Source organism: Rhinolophus ferrumequinum, chromosome 6 (genome assembly GCF_004115265.2).
Source record: "Rhinolophus ferrumequinum isolate MPI-CBG mRhiFer1 chromosome 6, mRhiFer1_v1.p, whole genome shotgun sequence".
NCBI lineage: Eukaryota > Metazoa > Chordata > Mammalia > Chiroptera > Rhinolophidae > Rhinolophus > Rhinolophus ferrumequinum.
Genome location: NC_046289.1, coordinates 71,027,167 through 71,040,372, shown reverse-complemented (window position 1 = coordinate 71,040,372; position 13,206 = coordinate 71,027,167). Strand labels below are relative to the sequence as shown.

Genomic DNA, 13,206 nt, shown 5'->3' with positions numbered 1-13,206 from the left:
GTAGTAGTGGATATTAACATGATTTTGTCGTGATCATTTCACAATATATACAAATATTGAATCATTATGTTGTAAACCTGAAACTAATAAAATATATATCAACTATATCTCAATTTAAAAAGTAGGATGACAAGATATTTAATACATGAAGGCAAGAACTACAAAAGAGGAGTGACAACACATCTTTCGTCAAGCTTGTGAAGGTCTGATCTTTTACCTGAGGTTCACTGGCAAATCTGTGCCAGGGAGAAGGTAAAGATTTGTCAGGAACATTCATTTCAGCTTTGAACATTATTCTTCCCATCCTTTACTAACAATCTATTGTTGCTGATGATCAGTTGGATGCTCGTGGATGGCTGGCCAAGCTTCATAACAAGTTACCTAACCGACATGTGAATATAATAATGCTTTCCCCCATTCATTTGGTAACTCAGAAAGAACAGTGAGACATTCTTTGAATAGTTATATATACTATTTTTGAACAGTATATTTATTTTTAAAAATAATTATATATAATATAGTTTATCACATGGAAAGTTTAATACACTTCTTCATTATAGCTTTATATCTCTTCATTTATACACAATTTTGTAATAAATTTTCTTTTGTAATGTCTACATTTCTTACTTGCTTTTTTAATTTGTTTATAACCTAGTTCACCTAATACAGAAATCTTCTGCATTTTTATTCATTTATTTATAAACTAGTGCCACCTCTTTTTTACTTCAAAATATTAATTCTACTTATAATATTTTAATAGTCTCATAGTTTTCTTTGCCATATAAATAAATGACTGTTGTTTAGGAAATAATTGGAGTAAAACATAATTACCATACACACCGAGTGGTGTAGGAATTTACATCTTCTGGTCTCAGGTTTATCCCAAATTTCACCCAATCCTAACTAAATCTAAAAACCTTAGTACTAACTAAATGAGTGTGGATGGGCAAATCCAGTTGGTAGAAGCCTCAAATTCTTAAAACTACCTAGGCAATTGTCTTCATTGTGTATATTCCTCCATGTATATAGGCACTGAGAAACTCAGAAGGCATGAATATTAGTACATATGTAGATTGAAAGAGATATGTCTTTGAGAATCATTACCAAAGAAAAGAGTATACAACATTTTGTTTTAATGGAAAATGTGCCCAGAATGTGAGATTTCTGCCTTCACGAAAGTTTTCAATAACAAACAAGAAGGACACTATATTCCAAGGCTGAATTTACTCCCCTCAATATTTTCAGGATCCTTAGAGCAAGGGTCCCTATGAAAAAGTGACCAGATCAAAACAGAGTTTTTGAGGAGAAATGTCACAGTGGATACTGAAATCAGTTACTAAATTGAAAGATTTGTGAAATTTGACTAAAGAGATTAATTTCCAAAAATAACCAAGATCAATCTGAATTTCTTGGATTATGCATGAAGGAATGCTTCCTGAAACTTAAAACCTTACAAAGTAGTCTCTTCATTGCTACCTTCATCTCCTTATTTCTAAATGTATAGATAATAGGATTCATAAAAGGAGTGATAAGGGCATCAAAGATGGCTAAAAATTTATCTATGGGTAAGGTAGGGAATGGCCACACATAGACAATAATGCAAGGACCAAAGAAAAAGACCACCACAGTGATGTGAGCTGAGAGGGTAGAGAGGGCTTTGGATGAACCACATGAGGAATGTTTTCGAACCGTGACCAGGATGAAGATGTAAGATACAATCAAGATAAAGAAGGTGCCCATGGAGATGAAACCACTGTTGGCAGTGACCAGAAACTCCAAGCTATATGTGTCTGTACATGCAAGTTTGATGAACCGAGGAAAATCACAGTAGAAGCTATCCATTTTGTTGGGACCACAAAAGGGTAAGTTTACAACAAAAGCCAGTTGGGCCACAGAGTGAATGAGTCCAATGGTCCAAGCAACAGCCAAAAGAGAAATGCACATCCTTAGGCTCATGATGGTCAGGTAGTAGAGGGGCTTACAGATAGCAATGTATCGGTCATAGGCCATGACTATAAGCAGCACCATCTCTGTACCGCCAACAGTGTGAATAAAGAACATCTGAGTTATGCACCCATTCAAGGAGATGACTTTATGTTTTCTAAAAAGGTCATAAACCATCTTTGGGGTTGCAATGTTGGAAACACCTGTGTCAATGAGGGAGAGATTTGCCAGCAAAAAGTACATGGGAGAATGTAAGTGATGGTCAAAGATGATTGTGAGCACAATGAGAAGGTTTCCTAGCATAGTGGCTATATAAAATATTGTGAAAAACAGAAAAAGAAGAATCTGAATCTCCCAGGAATTGGTGAGTCCCAGCAACAAAAATTCAGACACCACAGAGTAATTTCCTTCATCCATCAACTTTGTGTGCTAGGGTGACTCTGAAGGTACCTGAAAAGCATAAAAGAGAGGAAACAATTTTTAAGTTGAAAGGGAAGTCCTGGCTATGGAATTACCCAAATGTCAAAAAGTAAAGATCACCTTGTCATTGTATACAGTTACTTCGAGTTTACGCAGTACAAGAATTGTAGAGAGCCAGCACCAGAAATTTTTCCACGCATAGATGTTTGGTATCATTTAATCATGTGCCTCAAATCTAGTTTGCGCTTTAGTGTATAATAAAGAAAATGTAGGCAAAGGCACCTAAAAATTTAAGGAGGCGAACATCAGGAAATAGACTTATACTTCCTAATTTCCATACTCAAATATGCCATAGAATGGCAATATGTGCAAAAAGGCACAGAGAACTGTCTGGAGATGTGTTCTATTTTCTTCTTTTTAATGACTGCCTAGTATTCAGTGTCAGTAGACCATATTTTACTGACTAATTTCCCTATTATTAAGCGTTTACGTTGTTCCTAGTTTTTTGGACCCTACAGACAATATCCTACTGCAATATCCTTATACATACATTCTTATGTATTAATGCTTTTCTTTCTGTGTCATGGATTCCCAGGAGTGGGATCACAAGGTCAAAGTACATATATTTTTAATTTTAGTAGTTCTGCCTAATTGACTTCCCAAAAGGCTGTAAGAGCACTTATTTCCACCAGACTAAATGTTAACACTTTTTAAAATTGTTGCCAGTATATTGGGTGTAAAGTGATAGCTCATTGTTACTCTTATTTTCGTCTCCCTGACAACCAATAAATTTGAACATCTAAACTTTTGCAGTTTGGATTTGCTCTTCTGTGAATAGCCTGTTCATGTCTTTTCTAATCTGCTACTGTGCTTTTTAAAATCAATTTGTAAGAGCCCTTTTGATATTATAGATATAGAGCTTTTGTCATTTGTTATATATTTTCTCTAAATCAATTATCTATTAATTTTGTTTGTGGTTTCTTTTGCTATACTCAAGTTTTTAAGTGTTATATGATTAAATAGAGCTATTATTTATTTTATAGCTATTGGGTTTACTCTTAGTTAAGACCACCCTTGCCCCTGGATCACACATGTACACCCTTAGATTTTCTTCCAGTATTTTATTAATTTTTCGCATTTTATTTAGAACTGTGCTCTGTTATTTTTGTGTATTTTTTAAATATAAATCCATTTTTAATTTCTTCCAGGTGAATAAAATTGTAATGGCTCTATGTGTTAAATGGCCCACTCTTGCCCTGCTAAATTTAACTACCATTTTTGCATTATGCTAAATTCCCAGATATTTTGGGATCTGTTTCTGAATTCTGTATTCTGTTTCCATAGATATATTTGTCTATTTCTATAGAAATAACAGGGTATTTGACAAAAGTAGTTTTATACTATGTCACTATATCTGATAAAGCAAGTCCCTCCTTCACTGTTCTTATTTTTCATACTTTCTTGGCACTTCCCAAGCATATATTATTCCATATACACTTTAAGATCACTTTATCAAAGCCCCCCAAAAAATTCCACTAGACTTCTAATTTGGATTGCGTTAATTTACTAACTTTTAATGAAGTAACATTGTTATGATGTGTCTCCCCATTCAAGAACATATCTATTGTTCAAACCTTGTTTCGTGGACTTTAATAAAATTTTACCCTTTTTTCATATATGTCCCATGCCTCTTTGTTTAAATTACTCTATACATTTTATAGTATTTTTTGGCATTATGAAAAGAATACCTTTTCTCATCTCCATTTCTAGATTCTTCTTGCTAGAATGGGAAATACTTATTTCTTTTTGTCTATTATATATAGTCACCTTACTGCATTCTGTCTGTGTGTAATAGTTTTGTACTGAAATGTCTTGGGTTTTCTAGGTTTGCAATAATATCATCAGCAAAAAGAGATTAACTTTTTTCACGTTTAATTTTTGCTGGTTTGATTTCGACAGTATTCATTTCATCACCACCACCCCTTATTAACACGAAGTCTTACTATACTTTTCTATATTTTTCGTGGTTCTCCACTCTATTTTAAAATAAGATGCCAACTATTTTGTCTACCAACATGTTTTACTTCCTTCCTGCTTTCCCTACACCAAATAAAATGAGATCTTCAAAATACCTTTCTCCCCCTTTTTCTCACCTCCTCTCTCCATTTAAACTAAACCAGTTCCTTTTTATCTTTCTGGAACTTCTATTTGTCGTATTATACCTCCTGAATTTGTCCTCCCTATTTTGTTTCCCTTCATGATTTTCATCTCATTATCTTTATCTTATGTATCCATTGCACCTAATCTTCAAGCCTCAACTTTGAATTTGAAGAATAACCATCCTCTGTTTAAACTCAGCTGAATTGATCAGTTCCAAAGAGTCTTGTTTATATTGCTCATGAATCCTTTTACATACTATTATTATTATTATTTATTGAAATTAGCATCTGCTATATAAGTACTGATCGCACCACTGGAATAACCATTGTCACCCCAATAAATTAAAAAAACAATATTGAGTTTCTAAACTCATAAAAAATATTAGCATCTGCTTCTTCCAGCAGCCCTGTATCCAACATCTGCCCAATATCATGTATACGTAATATGTGCTTTAAACATATAAATTATAGTATCTGAGAGGAAGCTTCAGAAATCACCTATGTCAACGATCCAATTCCAAGATTCATTCAATATATCCAGTCTAATCTGATATTTTTTACTCTCTAATCTCTCCAGGGATGTAAATGCTACCTAATCCACAGTGTTAGGCTCCTTGTTGAACGTTTTTGGACTAATAACTTGACAATAGAAAAATGCCTAAAAATCTGTCAAACAAATATCATGGCATTGGGGTTTGAAGTAAACTGTAACTCCCAATAACAATGTTCTTATTTATTGCTTTATGAGGAAGTGATTAAAGAAAAGCTGACATAAGAGTTTGATTTTTTTTTAAGGCTCCAGATTTAGAATTAATCTTATCCCAAATACTTTCTTTCACAATGAGCTGATTTTGAAGAAAAGTGAAATTTTCTCTAAAAGATAACAAAGAATTAAAATTTAAAATAAAAATTCAATTAAGATGTATAAATTGCCAGTTATAAAAACAGTCACAAGGGTGTAAAGTACAGCCTTGTCAATAATATAGTCAATAATATTGTAATAATTATGTATGGTGTCAGATGGATAGTAGACTTATCCAGGGGAATCACTTCATATGGTGTATAAATGTCTGATCACTGTGTTGTACACTTGAAACTAATAAAATATTGTATGTCAACAGTAACTGAAAAATAAAAACTATCGTCAACAAGACAAATAATAACAAGTGTTGGAGAGGCTGTGCAGAAGAAGGAACGCTCATACACATTGTTGGTGGGAATGCAGACTGGTGCAGCCACTATGGAAGGCAGTGTGGAGGTTCCTCAATAAATTAAGAAGAGAATTACCATATGAGCCAGCAATCCCTCTCCTGGGTATCTACCAAAAAAATCTGAAAACATTTATCCATAAAGATATATGTACTCTGATGTTATTGCATCATTATGTATATGTTTTGGTGGCCAAAACATAGAAACAACCAGTGTCCTTCGATAGATGATTGGATAAAGAAGATGTGATATACATACACAATGGAATACTATTCTGCCATAAGAAAAGATGAAATAATGCTATTGGCGACAACATGGATGGATCTTGAGATTATTATGCTAAATGAAATAAATCAGACAGAAAAAGTTGAGAATCACATGACTTCATTCAAATGTGGGATACAAAACTGAAAACAACAAAAGAACAAGACAAACAAATGAAGAAATAAAAACTCATAGACACAGACAATAGTGTAGTGGTTACCCGAGGGTAAGGGGAGCAGGGGATAGTAGATGAGGGTAAAAGGGATCAAATATATGGTGATGGAAGGAGATGATGACTCTGGATGGTGAACACACAAGATACCATGTTTCCTCGAAAATAAGTCCTAGCTAGACCATCACCTCTAATGCATCTTTTGGAGCAAAAATTAATATAAGACCCGGTCTTATAATATAATATTATATTATAATATAATACCGGGTTTTATATTAATTTTTGCTCCAAAAGACACATTGGAACTAGTGGTCCGGCTAGGTCTTATTTTCGGGGAAACACGGTATATAGATGGTGTATTACAGAATTGTACACTTAAAATCTATGTAACTTTACTAACCATTGTCATCCCAATAAACTTTAATTTTTTTAAAAAAGGACTCAAAGAGATTAAATGAATGGCCTAATTTTGCATAGCTAAATGTCAGTTTCAAACCCAATTCTTACAGTAGTATTAAAGATGCAAGTGAATTTAAAAAATACCTGAAGAAAATGTTGAAATTTAACAGTTCCTATCTTTCTATAAAGAGGCTATGGGTGATTTTTCTCTCTTCTTCACACTTTTATAAACATTTTATTTTGCACATGTATTTATCTTTAAAGAAAACATATTAATTTAAAACATTAGATTAAAAAACAAGTTGACTTCAGAGTACAGGTTTTCTTCACTACACTACTCTGTAAGTCCCTGACAACTTAAAGTCAAAAATAACTTCAAGGGCATGAGGATTTTACTACTAAGGTACTTAATAGAATTTCACAAAAGGCAAAGTGGGTCGTTGGTGTCTACCACCCCATCTCCAGCTCTTCTACTATCTCTTGTCATACTGCCTTCTACTCCTGCTCAATTATCTACTCCCCTCATACTGTCCTCTGGTTATCCAAAGACCTCAGCTATGTCATTCTTGCCCAGATATAGTCACTTCTAAATTCCTAGCCACCAGAATTATCCTTTCCAGACCCTTTTTAACTATACCATTTACGTACTGAGCAACTTCTACATGAGATGTTAGGAAGAAATCAATGCAGTTACCTGTGTTTATATAAATTCTTATACTATTTTAATTTTACTTACATATGTCCCTAACTATGCCATGCTTCTAAACTATTCCAGGCTGCTATAACTCTCCCACTCTCAGCCTGCCCGCATTACACACCAGAAAGAGACATCAACAAATTGGCACTTAACTTCTGAAACAGTGCCTATACCTTACCTTAGCTTCCTATGGTGAAGTTTTCACATAAGAACTGTAGCTTACTGTAATCCACAGTCTGCTCCATCTGTATTGAATCAAAAACAACACAGCTGAATCTTCTCTGAGCCCTAGAAAAGACTCACACTCAAGGATGAAAATGTCATTAATCCTATTTGCAAAAAAAAAGCAGTGGGAGCCAGAAGTCTCCCTTACCTGAGTTAGACCAAAAAGAATTTACTCGCCTCAGATGGGGGATCAATTTCCTCCAAATTTTGTAGGAAGATAGAAAGCTACCATTATATGAGATATATAATTTCTAAAGGAGAAAAATAAGAATTAGTTTGATGGATGCTGAGAACCAAATAGCAGAAAATGGGAGTTTATAAAACACAGAAACTAAAACCATTACTTAGGAATTTATCTACCATGAAAAACTAAAAGGAAATGCAGAATAGGGGAATAGACGGGAATAAGACATGGAAAAGATGAAAATGTCATGCTGTTTCCTCCTCCTGGAGGATTTGGCCCCTATTCTGGGCCAAATCCCAGCCTTCATTCAAAATCCAGTTTACTGTGGTCTCCTACAGAACCATCTTCCCCAATACTCTTAACAGCCAGAGCTTACTCATCTTGACACCCCTCTTCGTGCCTTGTTCAGAATACATATATAACAAATATGTCAAATAACAATTAAACTGTAGAATAAGTTAAGAATGGAAATAATTACTGAGCAATTTTTGGAGAGACACTGATGGATAGGGTAGATTAATGTCCAGTCTGGTAAACAGTAAAACATTTGTTTTACATATGTTTTACATGATAGTAGTTGAAGTAGGAACATTTTTCTAGGTTCAGGGAAAAACAGCTTCACATTCTGACTGAGATTGTAACTTTTTCCAAAACAAAGAGCTTAATATTGTTTTTCTAAAGTAAAAAAGATTCTAATTAGCAACTTGAATATTGGTGACCAAATGATGGGGCTGAGTCTTGGGAATAGCCAGCCTTTCCTTGATTGGCTTTTCTTGGGAATTATACCTCAGAGTCCACACTGATTTTCACCCAGGGAATACAAAGGACAAAAGTACAAAAGAAAGACAAGTATCTTCAGGGTACCAGATTTAGTGGTGGCTTAGATGAATATACAGAAATATTTTGGCTTTAAAATGAGTCAATAGAAGTAAGTGACTGAGAAAATCCAACACTTTAGAATGTTTGAGATGCAGCTGCAAGGGGAAAAAGTATTACTCTACTCTAGTACTAACTAGAGATTTCATGGCAAAAATACTCTCTTCAAAGAGAACAAGGAGGTAACAGCAAATGAGAAACCACAAAATATAAAGCTGTCTCTTACTGTCTCAGCAGTTTTGGCTTTCTAGGTGCTTTTCAGTCCCACAAGACCCAAAACTCAGGACCTTGACTATAGAAATTTTCTATCAGAGTGCTGTCAAGTTAAAAGTGTTAATTACTGGAGTATAAGAGGAATTGTTATGTCAGAAAGTTTTAAAACAAATACATGTTTTCCAGAAAAGCCTTCCTTGACCACATTTAATAAAAAAGTTCTTATATTTTTCCTTCATAATCCTATGATCCTTTTCTCTGCCTCTATTATTACCATCATTCTTCAGGTATTATTGCCTCATATTACTTACAAAGAATTACAATTGATCAGCTCCAAAACACTACCACACCCTGCTGTAACCTAATCTGTAAAGGCAAGCAAATAATGGTACACAATGCAGAACAAGCAGTCAATATTTAATAAATATTTGTTTTAAAATATGTTCAAATAATGTTTTCTGATATCGTTTAGAATAATTTTTACAATCAATCAGTGTATCCAAATGGTTCATCCCTCATAGACACAGCCTCTACCAATGAACAGCTGTTATAAGAATTCAATGAAGTAAAGCTCTTGTCTGAGCTCTACATATTTGTAGAGAATATCAAAATGGACTTTAAAATCCATCTATGTGGCATCTAAAAGACACATAACTTAAAAACGTAAAGATGCAGAAAAGGTGAAAGTAAAATAATAAGAAAATTATATGCCAAAAAACCACACTCGCATGGCTATATTTATGTCAGACAACATAGTATGTTCAATCAAAAGACATTATTAGGAGCAGAAAGTGCTACTGCACTAAAAAAGGGTTCAATTCATCAGAAGTATTTTAAACTTGTATGAAATAATATAATAATTTTTAAATATATATAGCAAAAATTGATTAAATACAGCATTTTTCCAACACAATAGAAAACTTCAGTTTTTTGTTAAACTTGGCAAGAGTGGAAGTGAAATCAGGAACATGTTAGTCCAAGTTTATGAGCATAATGCCATGAAGAAAACGGCAGTGTACAAATGTTTTTCTGAGGGGAGAGAATGCGTCATTGATAAAGAGAGCTCAGGGCGGCCAGTAACGAGCAGAACTGACAAAAACATAGCAAACACTCATCAAATTTGTGTGTCAAAATCCGACTGACTGTGAGAAGCATAGCAGACAAAGTAAACATCAATAGAGAAACAGGAGAATCTTAACTGAAAATCGTGGCATGAGAAAGATGTGTGCAAAAATGATCCCGAAGGAGTTCACCGATGAACAAAAACAAAGTCGAAGTTTGCCAAGACCTTTTGGAGAGGCAAGGTGATGTTTTGGGACATAGTATCACTGGTCATGAAACATGGGTGTATCAATACAACCCTGAAACAAAGCATCAAAGTGCACAATGGAAGTCAGCCAATTCTCCACAACCAAAAAATTTCTGTCAGTCCAAATCAAGAGTCAAAATGATGTTGCTAACCTTTTTTTATATCAGAGGAATTATTCATTATGAATTTGTACCAACTGGACAAACAGTTAACCAAATTTACTATTTGGAAGTGCTGAAAAGGCTGTGTGAAAAAGTTAGATGACCTGAACTTTTTGCCAACAATTCATGGCTATTGCATCACGACAATGCACCAGCTCACACGTCACCATCTGTGAGGGAGTTTTTAGCCAGTAAACAAATAAGTGTTTTGGAACACCCTCCCTACTCACCTGATCTGGCCCCTAATAACTTCTTTCTTTACCTAAAGATAAAGGAAATATTGAAAGGAAGACATTTTGATGACATTCAGGACATCAAGTGTAATACGATGACAGTGCTGAAGGCCATTCCAGAAAAAGAGTTCCAAAATTGCTTTGAAGGGTGGACTAGGTACTGGCGGCAGTGCATAGCTTCCCAAAAGGAGTATTTTGAAGGTGACCATATGATATTCAACAATGAGTCATATATCATTTTTTCTAGGATAATTTTGTGAACTTAATTGTCATATCTCATACATGACATATATTATTTTTTAAATAATAACAAAACTATTATAAAAAATCTTTATGGCACTGAATTTTAAAACTGAAATGATAAAACAGATAAATTGTTTAAAAATATATATTCAAATCTTTTCTTGAATGAGTTCTGATAAGTTATATATTTTTTAAAGAAGAATGTATATAAACTTAGCCACGGTAAATAAAGCTGCAGTGAACATTGGAGCACACTTGTCTTTATGTATAAATGTTTTCAGATTTTTTGGGTAGATACCCAGGAGAGGAATTGCTAGGTCATATGGTAATTCTAGTCATAATTTTTTGAGGAACCTCCACACTGCCTTCCGTAACGGCTGCACCAGTCTGCATTCCCACCAACAGCGTATGAGGGTCCCTTTTTCTCCACAGCCTCTCCAACACTTGTTACTATTTGTCTTGTTGATGATAGCCATTCTAACTGGGGTGAGGTGATATCTCATTGTGGTTTTTATTTGCATTTCTCTGATGATTAATGATGTTGAGCATTTTTTCATATGTCTATTTGCCATTTGTATGTCCTCTGGAGAAATGTGTCTTCATGTCCTCTGCCCATTTTTCAGTTGGGTTGTTTGTTTTTTTGTTGTTGAGTTGCATGAGTTCCTTGTATATTTTGTATATTAGCCCCTCAACAGAGGCACTGTTTGCAAAAGTCTTCTCCCATTCAGTTGGTTGCCTCTTTATTTTGTCGATGGTTTCTTTTGCTGTGCAGAAGCTTTTAAGTTTAATATAGTCGCATTCATTTATTTTAGCTTTTACTTCGCTTGCCTTTGGAGTCAAATTCATAAAATGCTCTTTGAACCCAAGGTCCATAATTTTAGTACCTATATTTTCTTCTATACAGTTCGTTGTTTCAGATCTTATGCTTGAGTCTTTGATCCATTTTGAATTAATTTTGGTACATGGTGACAGATCATGAAACAACTGAAATGTCCTTCGATAGATGAATGGATAAAGAAGTTGTGATATATATACACAATGGAATACTATTTGCCGCTAAGAAAAGATGGAATAGGAGCATTTGTGACAACATGGATGGATCTTGAGATTATAATACTAAGCGAAATGAGTCAGACAGAAAAAGCAGAGAACCATATGATTTCACTGATATGCGGTATATAAACCAAAACAACAAAAGAACAAGACAAACAAATGAAGAAACAAAAACTCATAGACACAGACAATAGTTTAGTGGTTACCAGAGGGTAAGGGGGGAGGGGATGTTAGAAGAGCGTAAAGGGGCTCAAATATATGGTGATGGAAGGAGAACTGACTCTGGCTGGTGAACACACAATGGGATTTATAGATGATGTGATACAGAATTGTACACCTGAAATCTATGTAACTTTACTAACAATTGTCACCCCAATAAACTTTAATTATAAAAAAAGGGCTTTGCAAATGATCAAAGTTAAACAACATATTGTTTATGGACACATATTTCTTTAATAAAATTATTTTTCAAAAAACAAAAGAAGCATAATTTAAAAATCCAGAATAGTGATTACTTCTGGGTGGAAGGCAGAGTAAAGGGAATGGGAAAGTAGATGCAATGATGGGAGGGCTCATAGGTATTCATCTTATGCTTTTTAACTCAAATACGTGTTACGTATTTTGTAAATATGTAATATTTCAAAGAAAAAGTAGAAAATTTTTAATTATGTTATCAGTATATAACATTTGTTATCTTTTTTCTTCTTCTCTTTTTCAAATTAATTATATATCCATTTTTTTGCAAAGGTGGAGCAACTAGTGCTCTAATTCACTGCTGTTGATGGAATTTTAAATTGACCCAACCTTTTTAGAGGGCACGTTTGCGGTAGTAACCATGCTTTACGAATACATTTTGGCGCAGCAATTTCATTTATATTAAGTGTCATTAAAAAGTAATCAAAGCTGTGTACAGATAAGGAAGTATGTCAAGATCTTTCATAACAGAGCTCTTGATAACTGACTTAATTGAAAATAACTTCAATGTCAGCCATGAAAACATGACTTAAGTTACATGGCTATATCTATACAATAGATTACCACATAGCCACCAAGAATTACATGCTAGTGGTAGATTTGTCAGCATGAAAAAACTTACATATCATATTGTTAAATGATTTACATATAATATTGTTAGATGGATTGTATAACAATGTGATCATATTTTGTACAATTTTTAAAAGTATAAAGGAAAATCCTAAAAGAAATATAACAAAATTTTGACAGTTATATTTGAATGAAATTATTTTCAGTGATTTTTTTTCATTGTGCTTACCTATATTTAACCTACAAACGTACTTTAGACTCCACCAGTTTGTTATCCTGAATAAGTTTATTTTAACATTTGTGCTAAATATACTAGATTTTCCCATTCCTTTCCATTCCTTGTGATTTGGAAGGCAAGAGTTGTTTATTTCCCCCTCTCAGCTTTTATTTACCATTACCCT

General features: G+C 33.9%; 1 protein-coding gene across 1 annotated transcript; it reads right to left on the bottom strand.

Moving 5' to 3' along the window:
• Positions 1-1,395: 1,395 nt before the first annotated feature.
• Positions 1,396-2,361, bottom strand: LOC117023150 (olfactory receptor 4F3/4F16/4F29-like). Its single transcript, XM_033107630.1, has one exon. The coding sequence runs from the start codon at positions 2,359-2,361 to the stop codon at positions 1,396-1,398; it is 966 nt and encodes a 321-aa protein (XP_032963521.1).
• Positions 2,362-13,206: the final 10,845 nt, after the last annotated feature.